Source organism: Agelaius phoeniceus, chromosome 4, assembly GCF_051311805.1.
Source record: "Agelaius phoeniceus isolate bAgePho1 chromosome 4, bAgePho1.hap1, whole genome shotgun sequence".
In the NCBI taxonomy this organism is placed as follows: Eukaryota; Metazoa; Chordata; class Aves; order Passeriformes; family Icteridae; genus Agelaius; species Agelaius phoeniceus.
Window position 1 is genome coordinate 36,944,657 of NC_135268.1, and position 22,794 is coordinate 36,967,450.

Sequence of the window (22,794 nt, forward strand, 5' to 3'; positions counted from 1 at the left end):
CTGTGATTGAGATTTATGTTTTCCTTTTCTGTAAAATTTTGGTTTTTACCTGTAGGATTTCTTGTGGAAGTGTGGATTGTAAAAGTAGCCCTGGTATAAGTGTAGTTTTGGCAAGCACACTTCCTTGTAAAGCATGTGTTTATGGACTAGTGAATTTTAGCTATATGTTTATGTTGTACCTTTACAGAGGTTTTTCCACAGAAAATATTGACTTTAACAGGTAGAGTTTGTTGACTTATACTTCAATTCTCTCTTTCATTCTTAATGTATTTTAGAATGGATTTTACAGCTAAAACCATCCAATAGTTTGTGGCCCAGTGGTCAGGCAGTGCTGCTGCTTTTTCTGTTAGTATAGTTTGAAGTGACTAAAACCTGCAGTAAGAAATGGTCACAAACTTTGTGCCCAGTTTTTCAAAATAAGTACTTCAAATAGATGTTTAAACATATTAGATTAAATGTTAGGAAAGTTAGTTGTGGAGTAAGGCTATGCTTATTAAAAAGCATGGTAACAGTATAATTACTGCTTAGGTATATACATAATCACTTTCACAAATCACATATAAATTAATATATATGCAAAGTTTGTAGCATGTTTATATACTTCTGGGTGCACAAACCAGGAGTGTATAATCTGTATAATCACTGGAAATTGTTTATGATAATGTCAGTGGGAACATGCAGTGTAGTGTTTTCAACCCCTTAAGCTGCTGTTTATTAAAATTCCTTTATTCTGTTTCTGAGTAACAAAGTGAGCAAATTCTGGTCTTGCACACTGGTAGGTTTTTCAGTCTCAGATGCCTTCTCTTGCATGTCTAGTGGATCTTAAATGGTACAACCTTGAGTTCAGTCACAAGGAGATCTTATGTTTACCTGTTTTAATAATTTGGTTGAAATTCTGTTCTACTGAAGTACTGCTTTTGACTTGCCAACACATAGGCTAGAATCCTTTTCCACCTTTTAGACAGGTGAATCCCATCTCTTTCCAGCAGGCTTGATGCTGTATAAACTGCTTCATCACAAAAAAGTAACAGTTCTCTTTTTACTCTTAACTCCTTGGTTTCAGTGGACTGTTGGAGAACTGTGGTATAGGGAAAAAAAAGGCAAAAAAAACCTCTCATTTAACTATTTAACTTGGGAAATATACAAAGTACTTAATTCTTCAGCAAATATTAGTCTTACCGTAACAAAAAACAGGATATAATCCTAGAAACCAGTAGTATATTAAATGTTCGTTTAATTAACTTAATACCTAATACTTCAGTTAATATGAGCACATTCCTTCATTTTAGCTGTGTGTGTTATTTCTGTTTACCAGAACATTAATACAAAACTGTTTCTACAACAGGGGCATTGGCAGGATTAATTGACATAGCTGCTGACTGGATGACTGACTTGAAGGAAGGCATTTGCCTTAGTGCTTTGTGGTTTAACCATGAGCAGTGTTGTTGGGGTTCAAATGAGACCACATTTGAAGAGAGAGATAAATGTCCGCAGTGGAAAACATGGGCAGAGCTAATAATTGGGCAAGCAGAAGTGAGTATTCTTTGAATGCCTTGTTCAACAGCTTGGCTGAATAGGGAAAAAAATAATGGTCTTAAGGTTAGGATTCTAAACATGAATTTAAGTTGTACTGTCTGTGCCATTTTTCAGCATTTGAATTGATTACTAGATTATAGTGTAATAAATGTGTATTTCATGAATTACAAGGGAGCTTGGAGTTTTGCAAATGTAAGGAAGTTATGAGAATATAGAGCTGTTGATAACACAAGAATTTCTATTCTTGATCATAGCTGTATGTAAATTAAATCCATTTATGGTATTCTCTGATAACTAAGAATAGATTTGCTTGATTTTTTCTATCACATTTTTTAAATAAGGAAGATTTACTCAATATTTTACTAGATTTTAGCAACTATTAGCTATTAAAAACATACCTGTTCAATGTTTATTTTTTCTTTTCAAGAGGAAATGTTAGAACACTTTCTACCTTTTATAAGTCTGTGCTAATGTGCAAGTGTCATGGCTTCATGCTTTTCAAACAAAACTCTCTCTTGGCAATAATTACTGTGTCTCAAAATATGTGTATTAATGTACTTGCAGCAGAAGTGCTTCTGGAGTATTTTAAGTAGTGATTTTGCTCTTATATCAAACCTATTTTTTGACATTTTGTTTTTGCTTTTAGGGTCCAGGTTCATACATAATGAACTACATCATGTACATTTTCTGGGCTTTGAGCTTTGCCTTCTTAGCAGTTTCTCTCGTGAAGGTATTTGCTCCCTACGCCTGTGGCTCAGGGATACCTGAGGTGAGGTCTAACTAATATATATATATATATACATATATATATATAAAATAGGTGTTTCATAATAATGTGTAGATTACTGCTGCCTTAGTGGGTCAGGGGAAAGGCAAGAGGAAGCACCCTGTGTCTTTGAAGAAATATATTAATACAAGTATTCAAACTGAAAACATGGTAATTTTGCTAATTGTTTCTGAGAAAATACCCCAAACTTAAAAGAATCACCTGAGTTAGTAGATTTTGCTTCTGTTGGGACCACTTTTTAAGGAAGCATTTGGATTAGTATAGTTCTGAAGAATGATTTCCTAACCTCCCCTAGTCCACACCCTCCCTATGGTGATAAGAGGGCAGTGATTCATTGACACAATTTTGGTCATTTGATAGAGCAATCAATATTTTGTTGCAATGCCTTCAGCTGCCTTAACTAGCACAAACCAATGAACAGTCACAATGTGAAATGTGTAGTATCCTCAAAAACTCACTGTTCACAATTGCTGTCTGCTACTATCCACAGAATGGGAGAGAAAAATCCAAAGTCAAATCAATCTGGTCAGTCTTACTTCTTCAGTTTTTCTATAAATATTTTTTATCCACCTCTGTTTAAGCCTGGAGTAGTTCTGTGCCATTATTCCAGAAGAAATTTCATCTTAAATTTGTTTTCAAATCTAGCTGTCTTTACTTTCTAGACACAGCTGTCCAGTGTTTATGTACATCCTATTTAGGGACATGTTGTGATATGGTAGCTGTATATTATTTACTCTGCATGGGCATATTTGCCAGGCTTATAATATAGCATTTTTAAGCACAGTAATTGTCGGATCGGCGGAAGAAATGCGGCACACAATATACGTGATCAGCAAGTCTCAAAGTTTATTGATAGTTCACGCATATTTATATTGGTGTTAATGAAGCTTATACATATTGTAAAGCTGAGCTCATTATTGGTTAATTACTTATCGGTCAACCACACCTACTTCTATACTCTTATGGTTATTTTGTTACTACTTCTACATTCTTGTGGTTATTCTGCTGAAACTATCCTCATATTCCTGGCAAAAGATCCTCTCCTCTATCCTGTTGTTGCAGCAAGGGCACAATGCCCTTGTCAGTGATTGGACACTGACTGCTAAATCCTAAACTTGTCTCCTTCTAACTTAGCCAACAGTATTATGTCGACATGACCTTTCTCAGCTAGCCAACTGTCCACAAAGCTCGCCACATTTCCCCCGTTTTTCTGTTGAACAAGCATGGTCTGATGGAATGCGGCAGATACCGTCTTTTGCACCATGTTCTGTAGGCATATGCAAAAGCACGGCAAAATTAATACTACTAACAAAGCTATAATTCCCACTATAATGGTGACCTTAACAATAGAGTGTAACCATGATCCCAGGCCTAACAATTTGAGCCATCCATCAATACCAAGGCCCAATTCTACCTGTAGGTTCCCAGTTAACCTCCGCAACTCAGAGAGTTGGGAGTGAACGGACTGTGAATGATCAGAAAGATTCATGCAACACATGCCCTCAAATTCTTCACAACCACGGCCTTGTGCAAGTAAAAGAAAATCAATTGCAGCCCTATTTTGAAGTGTCGCATGGCGAATAGAATCAACATTAAGCAAAAGGCTAGAAAGTGCTAAAGAGGTGGCATTGGTTTGCTTAGCCAGCCGACAATACCTTTGGCAAGTCACGGATTTTTCTGGTGGACATAGGCTGATCTTTTCCATCTTTATGTGGAGAAATCTACTGTTGTTTTTTATGTAGTGATGGTAAAACACAAAGAGAAAACAGGGGTGATATTGGTGCAAGTTGGGATATTGCTACAATAGATTGATCTTGAGTATAGTTTTTGCAGATTTATTTTTCCTTTAGAAATTTTCTGCCTTTTTACATAATTTGCATCACAAACTGATTAATCCAGTCTTAGAAGCTGCTGCCGATAATTTTCTACTAAATGTAATTGAAACTGTAGTTGTATGTTATTACCCAGTGTTTTAGAGTAAGTTGCAAATGAAAAGCTTCTGGCAAGCAGATAGACCTGGTGTGGCAATCTGAATGATACATGTTTTAAAGTGTGACAAAGTTAGTCATTCCAAACAGCTGGCTTTGAAGTTCTGCAGCTAAAATTAATGGATGAATTATTTTCTGAAAATTGAAGAATGCAGTAACAGATACAGTTTTTTATTTCTTCCAGATAAAAACTATTTTGAGCGGCTTCATCATCAGAGGTTACTTGGGGAAGTGGACTTTGATGATAAAAACAATTACTTTAGTCTTGGCTGTTGCATCAGGTTTAAGTTTAGGAAAAGAGGGTCCTTTGGTACATGTTGCCTGCTGCTGTGGGAATATTTTTTCCTACCTCTTTCCAAAATACAGTACAAATGAAGCTAAAAAAAGAGAGGTAAGTTCTTGAAAAAGCATTTCTAGAAGGTATTGAATATTGGTGCATTTACACTGATTTGTTTAAAAGATGATCTTTGTTCTCTTGGACAATGTTTAGTGATTATCAATTGTTATTTATTATGTTAAAAACAATGTATTATCCCCAGCATTCTGACAGGTAAATAATTTCTATGGCAGTGTCAGTTTGGTCTCCACTCCAGAATGGTCTCCCCTTCAGAGACCATTTGGTTTTATTAAAATTCTGTGCTTGTCTCTGAACTTTGGTAATTGATGGGTGTCTTCAATGGTGAGGACAGCAGAGTACTCTGAACCCATGAACAAAGTGTTCCTGGTGACAGCAGTGTTTGCTGCCCTGTTTCACTTCACTGTTGTTAACGAGAGTGTGGTGGGTTAGACTTGGTGCCAGCCAAGCAGTTCTCTCACCCCTCTGTGTTGGCAGGACAGCAGGAGAGAGTCAGATGAAAAGCTCAGACGTCAAGATGAGGACTGGGAGATTGCTCACCAGTTACCATTACAGACCAGACCTGAGGAAAGTTACTTGACTGCCAACAGTAGACTAGCGAGAAATGAAAACAAAACTAAATGTATCTTGCCCCCACTGTCCCTTCTTGAAAGGCTCAGTTTCACTCCTAACTCTTCTGTCCCAAAGTGGCACAAGGGGATACTGTGTCTCTGCTGCTCCTTCCTCTTGATACTCTTTCTCTGTTCCAATGTGGGTCCCCACCCATGGGAGACAGTCCTTCACAAATACCTTCAGCATGGGTCCTTTCCACAGGGTACAGCCATTCAGGACTGCCCAGCCTGGATCACCCACAGGCTGCAGTGCTTGCAAGAAACTTGCTCCTGCTTGGGCTCCTTCTCACAGGCCATGGCTCTTGTCAGGAGCTTGCCAGGAGTTTGCCAGGGCTGCAGGGTGAAGATCTGCTCTGCCATGCCTCTGCTCTGCTCTGTCATCAGTGAAGTTGGTTTATAGCTATAGTGAGATTTTGTTGTTCATGTTTACAACATAGACTGTGACAAACCCCTCACCTTTTATCGTTTTCCAGGTATTGTCAGCTGCCTCAGCAGCAGGAGTTTCTGTAGCCTTTGGTGCCCCAATTGGTGGAGTCCTTTTCAGTCTGGAGGAGGTATGTCAAGAGATGGCATTGAAGAATAAATGTTTTAAAAAATCTCTCTTACCTAAAATAATTTCAGACTCCTTTAAGCTATGGAGTCTCTCCAAAGAAGGAAATTATTTTTTGACCCATATTTCAAAGCAAAGAGTCCTGTTACCAGCAAACTCCCGAAGATATATATTTTTTTTTTTAAATGAATGTCAGCCTTACTTTATTCTCAGTTATTTTATTCTGGAAAAGGGCTGAGTCTGTTAATTACTACAGTTTACATACAGATAGAGACACAGCAGCTTTTCAGTCTAGGAGTTTATTCTGGAAAAAAAATACAGGGCTCTTAATTTTTGAAAAAGGCTTTCAAGACTTATTGGACAGTTTTGTAAAGCAAGTTTTTAACCAATACCTAAAGTTTCAGACACTAAACACAATTATATGATAATTAACAAAAATATGATAATTATTAAAAGGGCAAATATACTATAAAACTTACCTCCAAAGGAAGGAAATTCTCTTCTCCAAAAAATGTGTTATGCTAAATTAGCTTTAACTGTAATTTTCAAAATATGTAAGAATGTTATTTCTATCATTGGTATTTTTAAAGACAATTAAAGCCCTAAAAATCTCTGAATTAAAAGTTGGGAAGATATTTCTTTCATGTGTAATTTTGTTATGTTGTTAGGGTATTTTGAGGACTTCCTCTGTTTCCAGAAAATGAAGAAGAAAACTGTCTTAAAATTCAAATCAGGCTATGTGGGGCTTAAAAATGAAAGTGCATGTTCTGTTTTGAGGCTTTTTAATTTTTTTTTGTTAGTTTTAATCATACATCTTAAAAATAACAGATCTGTGATAAACATTTCAATAGAGGTTGAAAGGAGATGAAAATATTAGCAGGAAATCTGAGAGTACAGCTGGTACACACTGGTTCTCATGAAGGCTAGTAAGAGACATAAAGCAGAGCAGCTTTTTCAGCTTATACCATGTGAGCAGCAGTGTTCTAACACATGCAGAAGCCTGTCTTTCCAGGTCTTTAATTGAATCACTAATAATTCTCATGTATTGTCTTTTGCAGGTCAGTTACTATTTCCCACTGAAAACTTTATGGAGATCATTTTTTGCTGCTTTAGTAGCTGCATTTGTTCTAAGGTCCATCAATCCTTTTGGTAATAGCCGCCTAGTCCTTTTTTATGTGGAATATCACACTCCTTGGTACCTTTTTGAACTGCTTCCTTTTATTCTTCTGGGAGTATTTGGTGGGCTCTGGGGAGCATTTTTCATCCGAGCAAATATTGCATGGTGTCGTCGACGCAAATCTACAAAATTTGGGAAGTATCCTGTCCTGGAGGTTATTATTGTTGCAGCAATAACAGCTGTGATTGCATTTCCTAATCCATATACAAGGCTAAACACCAGTGAGCTTATTAAGGAGCTCTTCACAGACTGTGGGCCATTGGAATCCTCCTCGCTGTGTGACTACAGAAATGATATGAATGCAAGCAAAATTGTAGATGATATTCCTGACCGCCCAGCAGGCACTGGAGTCTATTCAGCTATATGGCAGTTGTGTTTAGCACTCATATTTAAAATTATCATGACAGTCTTCACTTTTGGTATCAAGGTAAGTGTGAATGCGGTAGCTCTCTTATCTGCTGTCATCATTTAATTATTGCCTTTCTCATTTCCCATCTCTCAAAGCTAGAAGCTTTGTTTTTTTTTTTTTTCATGTTATTTCTTTTAAAAAGAGGTCTTTTTCCTTTTAGCTAGTAAGCAAGTACTGTAGCAAACAGTAATAACTTTAATTAGATTCAGAATAATCCTTTGTTCAGCTGAATAGAAATGTGCTAAATGCAGTAGGGAGCAGTAACTGTGTGTGTGTGGATGGATGTCTGTTTGTATGGGCCTGATTCAGCAATAAGGGATGATTCTAAAATTTCCAAGAGCAAAGTTTGAGCATAACCACTCAGATTCCCTAATCTTCCTGTTACTTGGAATAAGAACAGACTGGACCCTTTACACTACTCATTGGTGGTAATTCTTATGTCCACTCTCCTCATTGTTCACATAAATCTAATTACTACTGATGTTAAAAGGAGACCATGATGATTTCTTCTGCTGTATTTTCCAGTACTGCGTCCTGTGATGAGAAAGTGGGCTTTGTTCATGTGACTGTACTGGAAATTTAATTTCCATTACAAGCAGCATAATTTTTGTTTTTCCCAGTTGTTTGATAGATCTGTTTTGGAGGTGGCTTCAGCTTCTCCCCAGTCTGTGGCTGTTTTCTGAGTGATAATGTATAACTGTCACGACTTCATCATTTTCTGTCTTGTCAGTCTCCCTTCATTTTTTTTGCAAGTACACCATAATCAAATGTGTCTTAGTGAAAACTTCCCATAGAATGTTCACTAAGCAAGATTTGTGTTTCAATTTGCCTTAACTTTTCAGTGTAAGTTGCTGTTCCATGTAACAGCATGCATAAGAAAACACTTTCTTTCTGTAAGGGTGTTTGATCATTGGAATATGCTGTGCAGAGAACAGCCTTGGAAGTACGCAGATCTTGACTGGTTGCAAGCCTGAGCAACCTGCTGAGGGTGACCCTGCTCGAGCAGGGGCAGACAGTCTTGGGCAGTCATCTTCAACCTCAACTGTTCTGTAACTGACAGAACAATAACATCATGTTGTGTTTCTCATGTTTCAATATTTTAGAAGATGTTGCAGGTTGTTATTTGAAGTTATGTTCTGTATGTTGGTTGGTGGGTGAGAGGAACCTTAGAGTGTGTGTTTCAAAAGCTAGTCTTCCTTAGGTCCATAATTCAGGCACTGTTGTGTGATGTGACCACTTCAGTCTGTTTAGTTTTGTATTCGCTTACTGGGTTTCATTTATATCTGGGACATTACTTTACCATTCACATGTTTATGTGCATCTGGCACTTTAACATGGGGTTACCACCACAAGGTCACACTGCATACTAGATAGAATTCACTGCTTTACAGAATGGGAGAGCTTATACTTCATTTGAGTTGGGTTCATTTTCTCAGAATTTCAGCATGTGTGGAAGTATTTTTGTGAAGCTGTGACAATATATTTATTACTCTGCCAATAGGCAAGGAGTTATGTTGCTGTCATTGATGGAGCTGGGCTACATTAATTTCTTGGAAGCTTTAAAGCATGTGGTTAGTTAGAATGTCAGCCAGGATCTGGAGAAGTAGATGTTACTTTAATGATATTTATTTGCTTTAGGCTTTATCTCTATAAAATAAAGAAATTCAAAATAGAAGGAAAAAAAGAGAGAAGAAATAATATTACACTGTCATTTAAATAATTATAAGAGATCCTCTGGGCTCTCCAGGTCTATTCCTGGAGCTGTAGCCATCTGCAAACACACATCTTCCCCATAGGAACTGCTTTCTGCTTTCCTGTGAGGTAAGCAAAGCTACCCAGCTGCTGCCAGTGAGGCAAAGGGATTCCTGCTGCTAATACTGCTGTGGAGATGCATTACCAGGAGGCTGATATGGCAGCATTTTTTGTTTTGTTTTGTTTTGTTTTTTTCTTTCATGCTTTTGCACCTATACTGTACTGCTTTTTATCAGTAGACTCATTACTGTGTCTAAATGCTGATCAACAGGTGGGAAGCAGTTACAGTTTTGCCTCAGAACATGACTGGTACACAGCTGCACTACCAAAGAGGTGGAAAGTTGTACCCATATCCTAATCCTTGCTTCTTCCAAAGATGACACACATGACACAGAACAAATCTTTTCCTCTGGAGTGTAATTTGAGCTTGTCCCAGAGAAGAAAGCTGAGAAGAGGAAAAACGTAGCTGTTTTCCCTTGCTACTTCTCTGGGAAGATTCCTCTCCCCTTGGTGATTTGTGATTCACAGGCTTATGCAAACAAATGGACCTGTAAAATCATAATTACAGTTAGACTTGTAACCATTATCCACATATGATGGAAAGAAGAGAAGGAGCTAGTGCATAAAAAGTTATATTACCAAAGGACCAGAAATAATTTGGATGCAATTTCCACATGGAGACTGAATTTCTGTTGCGTACTGCTAGCACAGTAGGATCTGAGGCAGTTTTAATAGTTTATTTAGTTACTTTTATGTTGGAAATAGGGGATTTTGTCAGGGTACTGTTGCACTGTTCACTGAGGAAGAATTTCACACAGGAAAAAAAATTGATTTTAGCAGTTAGGAAGGGGCTTAGATGCATAATTAATTATGAGTAATAACAGTAGTGGTATAAATGCACAATTTGAATACTAGACTAAAATACTAAAATGATATCATTGAATATTACCTCTGTAAACACCAAAATATTAGGTAATTCAGTATAGGAATTAAGGATTATTAAACTTTTTCTCAAAACCCATGCTACTGAGTGTCCAGCACAAAGTTAGTTTTCCCTTGGTTTCTTGGTTAGAAATCATCTTTGCACACCCAAATATAGACAAAATATAAAGTAATAATAATTATAAGCTATGTTTGCTTTTCCTTCATTTGTTGTTAGAAATCTTTGCAACCATAAATACAGACAAAATATAATAATACTAACAACAACAACAATTCTGAAATACATTTCTGCAACAGCTATTGAATGCCACACCAAAATCTATAGTTTGGAATTCCACAGTACTTAAATTTCACAGTTGGACAGTACAAGAAAAATTACATGATTCCTGTTACAGCAGGAATGCAATATTTAATTAAGTTATTTCAACAAGATGGGATGAGATGCATTTAGACAAAGTAAAAGTTCGGCTCCTTTTTTGTAGTCACGTCTGTACCTCAGTCACAGTACAAAATATCTTGCTGTTAACAACTGCTGTGAGGAGAAGCAGCAGGCATTTACAGTTTAATGAGACATTTAGGTACCAGTATGTTTTTTGGAAAGATTGGCTTCGTAAGGAGAAGAAAGGATGTACAACAGTTTCTTTATATGAAACTGCTGATAAAAGGAAGTTTGCACTAATATTTTACTAAGCCATGGTTGTGTGACAAGGCTTTAGTTAGTAGCAGAAAAACATTTTAAGTAACTAAACTGACAGTAGGAGCTTCTTTCTTTTTTAACCTATTGTGTTACCTATTTTTTGTGGTGGGGATTATCTTGCCTTTTCTCTCTTGGTGTGTTTAGCATTCTATATACTCATTCCTCATTTCTACAGGAAACAGCAATAATAATACAAAGCCTCCTTTAAAACTCACCTGCTTAGTTAATTTATAGCAGTGTCAGGAAGCAGTTTAGGAAGGCAGTCCTGTTTAGTAAGTGAATGTTGACTCTGAGGAACGTGAAGGAATAAGGGAGACAGGAAATGATAAGGAACTCTTCCCTGTATGATTAGCACAGCTCACACTGGACATGCACATGGTAGAGAATTGTGCTCTTGGCACTGAGTCTAGTTCTTGGTCCTGTATTGGTGGTAGATTTTCTCTTAAATACAGTAAGATATAAACAAACATGCTCATAAAATGGTTTCTCCTAATCAGCTCAGTCAGAGATATCAATAGAATTCTGTCTACTAACCTTCCAAGGTCACTTAACATGGTTTTAACCTGACAGTTTGAGTATTTGCATCTCTTTCAGAAAAAAAATACAGAAAATACTTTTTAAGTCATGTGTCAGGTATGTTCCCAGCAGCATGACAACAGTTTTGTTTTTGTTGCAGGTTCCATCTGGGTTGTTCATACCTAGTATGGCAATTGGAGCAATAGCAGGAAGGATTGTAGGAATTGCAGTGGAGCAGCTGGCTTACTACCATCATGACTGGTTCATTTTCAAGGAGTGGTGTGAAGTTGGAGCTGACTGTATTACACCTGGTCTTTATGCCATGGTTGGTGCTGCTGCATGCTTAGGTAAATAAAATATAACAAATAAGTATCTGGTTTCTTCTTATAGCAAAATAATTATTAAAAAATGAAAGGAGGCATAAACTCGTGCAGTTTTGGAACATCTGTTTATAGGGTCTTCTCTCCAGAATAATACTTTCACATCTCTACACAAGACCCTGAAATCCTTGTGATCTGATAAATAATGTGAAATCTAAATTTATGAGAAATAGGAAAATTTTAGTAGTGTATGCTTTCTCTTTTTGGTATCAAGAGATGTCATCACTACATTGGTCAGAGAAATCAGTTTGTTTAAATGTATGAAGTAGAGCATTTACAGTGTCAAGTACAGTTAAAACTATTAGAAGGAAGTGGTGTGATCAGCTTCTACAACTACATGAATTGCAAAAAATTGTTCCTGAAACTCATTTTCCAAACAAAAGTTTTAGAAGTGTGTAAGATATTTTTATCAAGTCTAATTATTGAAAATCAGCTTCATGGAAAGAGGCTTAAATTGGGGACCTAAACTTGTCCTCATTTATAACTTGGTGGCCTTAGCAATTAAACTTAAAAACTCTTAGCACAGATTCTGCAAGAAGTAGAACTTTTCTTTAAGGAAAATTATGTTTGGGCAATCAAACTAGTGATACAAATTTAGGTTTTGGAGAGTTGTTTAGGTTGTTCTGGTTTTTAATAGTGCAAATTGAATCACTCTTGATTGAATCGAAAAAACAGTTCATATTCTTTTATTAAATGAAGATATAGCATCAGAAACCTTAGCAGAAAATAATTATTTTAAATAATAACAAAAGAGAAGTATAATCCCTGTCTTCTGTTGTCCAAGAAAGAGATTTCTTTTCATCAGCTCATAATTCTGTTTAGCTTTTATGATTAAGCAACAGCATTAAATTCCTAATCCTTTGGACAACATAGCTGTTGGTTTGCTACCTATGACATTTTTGCATTAGTTCCATTCTTTTTTCAAATTCTTACATCACTGGATTTCCTTGCATTTCACAGTACTTTTAACCCTGATGTGGTATGGAGATACACACAGTTTTATTCTTAGCTTACATTAAATAACTGTACATATTTTCCCTTTATTACCTCCCTTTCTATGAATTTTCCCTAAAACTCTGTTTTTCACTTCTTGAAGTTCTGTGTTAATTTTCTCTGTCTGCTTCTGTTGGTATTACGCAGAAGGATGTTTGTCAGATGACCTTTCATGTCAAAGTTATGTTTGTAGCTCCCAACAGGAAGGCACAAAATTCTAAAATCATTGTTATCTGATACTCAGATGTTACTGGCTATCATTTTCCTTGCAGGTGGTGTGACAAGGATGACTGTGTCCCTGGTAGTTATTGTCTTTGAGCTAACAGGAGGGCTGGAATATATTGTGCCCCTAATGGCTGCGGTGATGACCAGTAAGTGGGTAGGAGATGCCTTTGGTAGGGAAGGCATCTATGAAGCACACATCCGACTGAACGGGTATCCTTTCTTGGATGCAAAGGAAGAGTTCACTCACACAACACTGGCTGCTGACGTGATGAGGCCTCGGCGGAGCGACCCCCCTTTAGCAGTTCTGACCCAGGACAATATGACTGTCGAAGACATAGAAACCTTGATCAACGAAACCAGCTACAATGGTTTTCCTGTTATTATGTCAAAGGAATCACAGAGACTTGTGGGGTTTGCTCTAAGAAGAGATTTAACTATTGCAATAGGTAATTAACTTTCAGTACTGCATTATTATATACACCAATTTAAATTGGTTTCTATTATTTTATATTTAAAATAGAATTTACTCTGTATGTTTTTACACTTCAGGTTGATTTAACTGTATGATAATATATCTTCAGTAGCAGGCTCTGAAATGAAGATAATCCTCATCTCTTTGTCTCTTGTAAAAACAAAAGTTGTCATACTCATGTAGGTCAAAACATTATCTAATCTGGTATTTTTTAGTTTTTTGAGGCTTTTGATAGTACCCCATTTCCTTGAGTAATGCTATAGTAACATTCTTCAAAATTGAGTAATTCTTATTTTGACCATTAGTATTCTCTGAGAATTACTGTCCAAGTAATTTTTAAATGTATATCCTATTTCTTTCTAACAGTGTGGTTTTTACTTTTGTTATAACAACCAAGGTTGTATTATGGAGAGATAAGGGCAATATTAATTATTTTAGGTTTATGTTTTCCAATCTGTTTGTGTAATGGGAAATTAGTCCCTGGGCACATGAGCATACGAGCCCTGTTTGGAACATCTCTTTCTGGGTGAATATTATTGGTGCTTGTGTGATACTTGTGATAATGCTTTGTGCACTGGCAAGAAAAATTCTGTGCATTTTGAGGCTACTATCATAACCAAAGGAGGAAACACACTGTTATGTAAGAAAATGTTACAAAACTGTAACATTTAGTGCATGAAATAAGTGATGGAAGTTGCATCTTAAACGACTTTTTTTATATATACATATCTCTTCAACAAAGACACTTGAGAAAGGGACAGAAGTCTACAGAAACTTTTTTAAAACATGTTTTGTGAACATAACACTGTTTACTTCAGTCAGATTTTTGCCTGTGGTTTTACTACTGTGTATACCATGGTATTACATTATGTAGGATGTATATGAATGTACAAAACTTGGATATTATTACCAACACCATACTAGTTAAAGTTTGCATTTACTTGAGTAATGGGGGAATAGCAGAACAATCTTAGAAAATGCTTTCACAGGTAAGACTCATTTCAGCTGCTGAGATTATACAGTGAAAGTTGCTTAGTCTTGAGTTGTGTCTGTCTTAAGAGTCACTGTGCCCTGGCAGCCTGGAGGGCAGCTGTATCCTGGGGTGCATCAGGCACTGCATCTCCAGCCAGGCAAGGGAGGGGATTGTCCTGGTCTGCTCTGGTCTGGGACAGCCTCACCTCAAGTCCTGTGTGCAAATTTTGGTGCCAGATTATCAGAGGGTTATAAAGCCATTAGAGATCATCCAAAGGAGAGCCACAAGGATGGTGAAGGGCCTTGAGGGGAAGCCATATGAGAAGTGGCTGAAGTCACTTGGTCTGTTCAGTCTGGAGGAGGCTGAGGGGAGACCTCATTGCAATCTGCAACTTCCTCATGAGGGCAAGGGGAGGGGCAGGCACTGATCTCTGCTCTGTGGTGCCCACTGATAAGACCTGAGGGAATGGCCTGAAGTTGTACTGAGGGAGGTTTAAGTTGGGTATTAGGACAAAGTTCAGGGGGCTGTCAGTTGACATTGACTTTTCCCTGGCAGTTTCTTCAGGAGCTGAGTAGTTATTTTTTTAGCCTTTCCACCTCTTTATAGTAAATAAAAGTTACTTATTTGGGTGAGACAATTAGTTGAATAATGACTAAAACGGAATGGCAAATGGCTTTTGTGATTTTTGCACAACCACTTCCTTGGGGATAAAGCAGTGGCTGTGGAAATATATATGCAAGAGCCTGGTAGTGTTGATTGAGCTGTATGTCTGCATTAACATCTTACTGCAAGAATATAAATTCCTCTTCCTCTGCTGTTTTTCCCCCTTCCCTGTCTTTCTTAAAGAAAGTGCTAGAAAGAAGCAGGAGGGGATTGTTGGCAGTTCCAGGGTATGTTTTGCCCAGCATACCCCATCGCTTCCAGCAGAAAGCCCTCGACCCTTGAAGCTCAGAAGCATCCTTGATATGAGCCCTTTCACCGTGACAGACCACACACCAATGGAAATAGTGGTGGACATTTTCCGCAAGCTGGGTCTGAGGCAGTGCCTTGTAACACACAATGGGTGAGTAAAGTGGCAGCAATGCTGTGCATTTTTTTAGATACAGTAATTTTTACTTCCAGGATCAGAGTATTGGAACCAGGATATACAGCAGGATCATGGTATTTGAACCCATGGTAGGTTTGGTATTGCAACTGAGGACCCCAGCTGTTCATTAAGAATGTGCTGTGCTGTAGCACCTCTCTGAAATTCTTATGCCTTCTTTGTATTCCAAGTAAGCAGGCAGATGATTTCAGTCATTTTAGGATGTTCTGTTAAAAATTTACTGCCATTCAGCAAGCTTGGTCTGTGCAACTTGCTTGTGGAGGAGACACAACTTGTCTTGCAGAAATTTAGTCTTGTGCTCTGCAGAGTCTAAGGCCTGTATTTCCTGGTTGTTATCTGTGTTCTGGCAACATGCAATGTACCAGCAGTTACTGAACATTTACAAATACTGGGTTCATAAAAAGTAAAGCAGAAAATGATCTAGTCAGTATCTCTTCTTCTGGAGTCTAGTGATGGCGATTACCAGCAAGCTTTCGATTTTTGGAATACTAACAACTAAACTGCTCCTAGTTCTGGAACTTCAATCTGCAACTTTTGTTTCTACAATTCAAAATACTTCAGGAAAGTAGTTTTAAGGTTTAGAATGTTTGTAAATGAGACTGTTGGGAATTGTCCTGTGATTATCTACTAAATAAATCAGCTCCCAGCATGAAAAATAAATGTTCATTGTAATTGCCTCTTATCTAAACTGCTCCTTATTTTTTTTTACATGATCTTTTTCTGTGCAGCTGTTCCTTTAACATTCTGCTTTTCTGTATCTCTTGCATTAAACACTTGACATGCAACATCGAAGCTCCTACCATAGTATCTTGCTTTCCCTTTAGCATGTCTTTTAAGGCACCCAGGGAGTGAAATGTTGTCTGCTCATTGACATGTTTAGGATTGATCAGTGTCCTTGGGACAAGAAATCTGAAATGACTGGGACTTTCTTGGTTTTTCTGTGGGCAAAAGGACTGCTGCTGTATGTAGCGAATATTTAAATATTTCATTGGTTTCCAAGTTGGGGGTTTTTTTCAGATGTATTTTAAAACAAATTTATTTAAATGTTCTCCTGTCTGTTTTTTGTTTTGTTTTGTTTTTTTTTCCTTCCATGCATCTGTGTATGGAATGGCAAGTAGTGTTTCCAGAAGCCTTTCAAAAGGACATAATGATCTGACATTTAGAAGTTAGTCTGGGCATGCAATTATTCTTGTTTGGGGAGGGAAATTCAAATCAATAGAACTTCACTGAAAAATAATTACTATGATTTTTTTTTCATAGTTTCTGTTGTGGTTGAGTGCTCAAGCATTGACATTGATGCTAAAATCTTCTCTAGAGAAAGCTTGATTCTGCAAAACTATGTCAAGTTCTACTATAAATTTTAAACTATTTTATGATAAAGTAGCAGGAATGGCTTTAATATTTATTTTATACTACTTCAGTTTACAAATTTGTGGCATTCCACAAGCACACTGTCCATTACAAGAAGAACAGATCATAAATATTAGTACTAGTGGTGTTTAGCGATGGCATATACCCTTGTGGACATCAAGGACTACTTTATATTTTCGCTGGCAGATTTCCTGCAAACTGAATATACCTGTTTAAAGACTTGCATCAACATACTAATTCCAGTCCAGACTGGATTGTACAGAAATTGGTGCAGATGACAGAGAGAAGACTGAGCCTTACTCCTCCAAATTTGTATCAGAATATCCATTCCAGGGAGTTGCTCTTGATTTGTCCTGTCATGAACAAGAAATTTGTCTGAATTTGTCTGTTTCTAAGGCCACGAGATAGCCCAGCTCTGTAAGCAGCTTTGAAGCTCAGTTGCTATGACTTTACAAAATTAATACTTTGTTCATCTACTGTGGCTTGTTAAAATGTCAGTAATTATCTGTATTTCTGAGGAGAAATAACTATTAAATGAAGGAAATACAAAGTAGATTTTAGTTTCAGTACCTTTAAAACCCAAAAATATGTGAATTTAGGATGAAGGGATAAAGTTTGCTACCCTGATGTGTACCTGATACAAGAAACATACTGCTCTGGGGTGGTTGTAGAGCCAATTGTGTTCAGCATTTTGGGAGAAAAAGGAAAAAAAGCAAAATCTGGGAAAGGGTACTGACTTTCAAATAAATTCTCATTTAATTATCTCATTAGCTTTCCTGCAACCATTTCTTTTTTTTTTTTTTTCTTTTTCAGTTTGCTCTAATCCTTTTCCATTATGATTAGAATTTTTTTTTCATTTGATTTCACACAGTTATTAGCATAACATAATCTGTTGCAGGATTGTCTTGGGGATCATCACAAAGAAGAACATATTAGAGCATCTCGAGCAACTAAAGCAGCACGTCGAACCCTTGGTGATTAGATATATCAGATCTCATAATTAGACACATTAGAAGTCAGGAAGCATGAAACTTGTGAACTGTTCAGGGCTTTTATGGTATCGGCTGAACCATGAAATCTTCTTGTGCTCAAAATTTGTATTGAACATAAAACAACATGTGCAAAATCCTTTTGTAGAAAAGAAGCTGTAAATGTGAACATACTGTTAGTCACAACATTAAAGGAAAGTAAACAGTAAACTTTCTGATACTTGTGTTGATGAGATCACATCCATCCAGCTGGTTGATCTCTTGAATTCCCCAGGTGGGAAGGCATGCAGCTAGAAATACTTTTTCCCTGACTAATGCAAATTAAGATTTTCATATATGCCAATTTCTTTTTCTGATTTGGACAGCTTTAAATAGCTGTTAAATAGCAAAGTATCACATCTTTTGAGAAGAAGAGATAAGCATGTTTTAATTGCATCATTAGATCTTCCCTGTAATCCCCCTTTATTAACATGAGTTTTTGAAAATATTTTTTAGCAAAGTCCTGTGATTTTATGTAAAGTCTGTGATTCTGCCACTGTTACCTACAGCAGTGAGTGTAATCCTTTACAAAATGTGCAGTGATACCAGCCACCAAGTGGCCTGCTACTATGTAGTCTGTTGACTTCAGAATCTAGATATGATTTTAACCATGATGTTGTGAACTAACCCCTTAGATAGGTGGTACACTTTGTCTTAATTTAGACATGGGTTGCTAGTTCCATGTCTACTAAACATACCCACCATGTTTAGCTGCTTATGTGCAAAACATGCTAATTATGTTCTCATTTTATGCTAATATTTCACAAGTATTTCATGCGTCCTTTAATAAGACAAATTGAAATGTACTAACCAGAATAACAAGGGCAGCAGCTCATCCATTCTGCTCTTTGCTTCTCTTGTGATATTATCCTTTTGGACAGTCTCACTCTATTTGATGTTTAGCAGTTATAGTTTTAAAAGACCGTGTCATAAGAGCACAGTATCTAAATTGGAAAATGAAAATTTTATTATTCACAGTTTGTTTTTTTTCTAAAGCCATGAACTCCAAAAACTAATTAACTGTTGTTTATTTTACAAAAGTTTCATGGCCAGTACAGTGTGCTCCTATGAATACATTCAATCTGAGCCAGTGTGTCAGACTGGAAGGATCCTTCTGGTTTAAAAAAGGAGGGAAGGGGAGTTTGATTTGGGGCCATCAAGCAGTTCATCACTTCTGATGGCTAGGTTGGAACATGCCTCCCTTATGAAGTGGGATCACTGTCATTTCTTTTTCATACCTCTCTTTTCTTTGTCCCTCTTTGTTACTTTTTTGTTGGCATATGCTAATGAAAATTTGATTTTTGTAGAAACAAAAAGTTAAATAAAAATTGTAATGGGCTCTACTTGTATGACTTGTATTTCATTAAAACGGACTACAGCTGTCAGAGACCATTTGATACAGCGTCTCAGCATTGCTGTGTTTTATCAAACTGGTGGTTCCTCAACATTTTGATAAATAAAATGTTTCTGTTTAAATAAGAAAATCAGGCTGTTTACTTTTGCTCTATTCCTGTCAACAAAAAGGACTTGGCTACAGATTTGTTCTACTTCATTATTTTCCTGCTTGGATTAATATCAGTCTTCCATTTATCCTTTTCAGGCGCCTCCTTGGCATTATAACAAAAAAAGATATCCTCCGTCATATGGCCCAGACGGCAAACCAAGACCCCGCCTCCATAATGTTCAACTGAAACCCATAGCTGAGGAGAGAGAGGAAACGGAAGAGGAGGTTCATTTGTTGAATAGCACAACACTGTAGTCTGGGGAAACTTCTAAAATCAGAGACGAGCTGGGTTTTTACATAACAGTGCTGCTGGCAATCAGGAGTCAGTCTGGGGGAGCTGATGGGAGTGTGGGAAGGGAGAGCTGCTGTCCTGCACTGGATGCGTCCCGAGACATCAGGTCTGCCATGATAGTGCAGTGGGTGAGCCGTGCAAAGCGGTGCCATTCTCCAGCCCAGCCTGGTACTTCAGCATTGAAGAGATGTGTTATTAATCCCTGTTTCTGGAGGGATCATTCTGAATTGAGCCATCTTGTGGAGACTGAAAGGTCTTGCCCTTCATGAAACGTATTAACTATTACTCGTCACCTTTCTACATTCCAGAAGAGCTTTATTTCTCTCTCTCCTGAGCCGTAACAAAGCCTCTTTAAAATTGGTGTGCCCTTTTGAAGCAGTTGTTTCTCATATTGAGATGTACTGTGAGTTACTGAGGTGTGATCACAAGAAGGGAGGTTTTTCTTGTGCCATTAAATGTCTAAGTTCGTACATCACGAAATGCTTGGGGCAGTGCAGATGCACTGCAACAAAACCAGGTTGAGCAGGTAATACTTTCCAAGAACCACACAAGACTTCTTTCAACCCTTGTGCTGTCATGATATGAGAAAACTAAAACCAGGTGAAACCAGTATTTTAAAGAAAAATACTGGTTTTGCTGCAGAAAATATCAATAACGTGACCTGGTCTTATGCAATTTTTGTATTATTGAACACACTATGATATATACCAATGTTGTGCAGTATAAGGAAAAATACTGCTATTCTACTAGTTTAAGAGCTGGAACAATTCTGTATACGTGTATCTGGTAAAAAAATGCATGCTTCAACACTGGAGATCTTTTCCCCCCCTGTAAAATTTGAGAATGGTCATTTTTATTTTTTCTTCTCCACAAAAGACGTTCCACTGCTGACATGGTTGGAAGAAATGTAACTCATAATTTGCACTAAATGTATATTATTTTTCTTGAAGTTTTACCATTCTTTATTTATATTTGTATGGATTTAAAAAATCTATTAAATATGAATCAGTTAATATCTCACATAACTAATTACCTTTTTAATGTGATTTTATAGAATAATTCATAATCCTCTGCAAGTAATGGAGGATTAGCAAATGTTTACAACTAGATGAAGGGTTTCAAGAAAATGGCTTCTTTATGATCCAACATACATGCAAGATCATTTTCAAATGTAACTCTCACTGCCGTTACCTTGGATTTCCTTTTTTCTTTACTGGCAGATAACTGGAACAGTAATAGTAGGGTTTTATTTTAAAAAAACCCAAACCTGCAGGGTTTTAAAAGTAATAGGAGAAAGCAACTATTAAATTGCTTTTGACTCTTCTCCCAAGTATATAAAGGTGTAAATTATATGTAGTCACACCTGAGCAGCAGGGCAGAATTGAATCCAGTACTTGAAACTTTGGCAGGACTTTAAAATTCAGCAGCAACACACACACACTTGGAGGTGAACTGACAGACCCCTAACTTCTTCACAGTACATTGTTTTGTTTCCTATTCATTTTATCAGACCATCACCAGAACTGCATGCAGAGGAAAAATGGCAATATGCTATAAGCCTAAATTAGGAAGGAAAAAGATTAAATCTGGCTGACAAAAATCATGTTTTGTAATATGAGGTTGGATAAAATTTCTTTCTTTTAACAATTATGCTCACAAGACTGCAAAAATGGCCAGAATATAAACACTAAAAGTCTAACATCTTAAATCTAAGGCATTCATCACAGTTACCTCAAACATCTTTATTCATGAAGTACTCAGTATGATTTTATCTTAAGTACAGTAACACAATGAACCAAAATTGTGGCACTTTTGGCTGAGCTGCACAAAAATGGCTGTGCCTAAGTAAGTGCACTGTTGAATTTGAACTTCTTTTTCTTACTAAAAAACTGCCATCTACATTTTATCATCTCAGTTCCAGCAGCAACTGGAACCAGTAGAAAGTGAAATTTGCCAGGGGGATCACAGTGATCAGGCCCTGTATTAAAAACAGGTTTGGAAATGAAACAGGGAATTGGGCTACATAAAAATGGGAGCATGGCAACAACCACCTGTACTCTTCCATGTGAAGCCAGTGCTAGTTGTTAAAAATTTGCTCTGTTACATTACATAAGCCTGAAGAAGAGGAAGCTTCACAAAGAGCAGGATTAGGCCCATTTACAGAAGGCAGCTCTGGAAGTTGTCTGTGACACTGATTTCTGTTGTCTGATTTCTTTTTCTGTAGCGGAAGAATACAAACTCACTACACATACAAAAATCACTCTAAATCAGTTTGAAATCTCTGCCCTGTTTGGTGTTATTGTAAAACATTGCTGTGTGTACTGTATTAACTTGCACCTAATTCTAGAGACTGCTGTCTCAATTAAAATACAGTTCACACTCCTGCTGTGTTTCATTTCTGTGTGGATCCCCAGAGCTGCATATAAATTGTGCATCTCTGTTTACTCTTATCCTGCTAAGCTTTCCCTGTTGACATTTAAAATGTCTTCTGGTAAACATGCAGTAGAGGTTCTGTTAATGAAGTATGTGTGCCTGTGCTGTGCAACAAAAAATTTCTAACGTGAAACTTGCAGCGCCTTACTCAAGTTACTAATTAAAAAAAAAAAAGGTGGTGGATGGGAGGGGGAAAGTGTCAGCATTTTTTTATTTTTTAAATCATTCAGATACTGGTTCATGAAGAATGCATTCTTTGTTAATCTGTGATGTTGCCTAGAGCTGTATTTAATATTGATCTTAATGTTTTTATTTATAATAGTGTGGTAGAACTGCATATCATTACAGTAAAAATTCTCATTACTGTGATGATTTAATCAAGCATTAAAAACTTCTGTATGACCATTTATTGTTTTGTTATACTTTCTCACTGTTTTCACAAACAAGATTTGTCTTAATTTTTGCATTTATTTTCCCTGAGAAAATTAACAGCTAGGAATTTTACATACAAAACTAGTAAGATTTGTCAAAAAGAATAGAGTGTAGGAAATGCAGTATTTGCATTGCCTAGCTAATTATAGAATTAAAACAAAATCTTTTTTATTTGAAGTTAAAAGTGGATGATCCTTTTATTGTCTGAAAAGCATCTGCTGATGATGTACACATCATAGAATGGCCTGGGCTGGAAGGGACCTTAG

At 36.9% G+C, this 22,794-nt stretch overlaps 1 protein-coding gene across 5 annotated transcripts in view; it reads left to right on the top strand.

Moving 5' to 3' along the window:
• The window catches only part of CLCN3 (chloride voltage-gated channel 3), a 61,804-nt gene extending 39,301 nt beyond the window's left edge, over window positions 1-22,503 (top strand). For 2 of the 5 annotated variants that reach the window (XM_077177313.1, XM_054633774.2), the window contains 9 exons: window positions 1,346-1,533; window positions 2,183-2,305; window positions 4,496-4,702; window positions 5,751-5,831; window positions 6,886-7,431; window positions 11,481-11,667; window positions 12,966-13,364; window positions 15,210-15,426; window positions 17,738-19,206. In XM_077177313.1, coding sequence (XP_077033428.1) covers window positions 1,346-1,533; window positions 2,183-2,305; window positions 4,496-4,702; window positions 5,751-5,831; window positions 6,886-7,431; window positions 11,481-11,667; window positions 12,966-13,364; window positions 15,210-15,426; window positions 17,738-17,843 — 2,054 coding nt within the window. In that variant the 3' untranslated portion in view covers window positions 17,844-19,206. Of the gene's footprint in view, window positions 1-1,345; window positions 1,534-2,182; window positions 2,306-4,495; window positions 4,703-5,750; window positions 5,832-6,885; window positions 7,432-11,480; window positions 11,668-12,965; window positions 13,365-15,209; window positions 15,427-17,737; window positions 19,207-19,467 lie in introns of those variants that run through there. The other 3 variants (XM_077177314.1, XM_054633775.2, XM_077177316.1) reach the window with 2 other exon arrangements.
• Window positions 22,504-22,794: the final 291 nt, after the last annotated feature.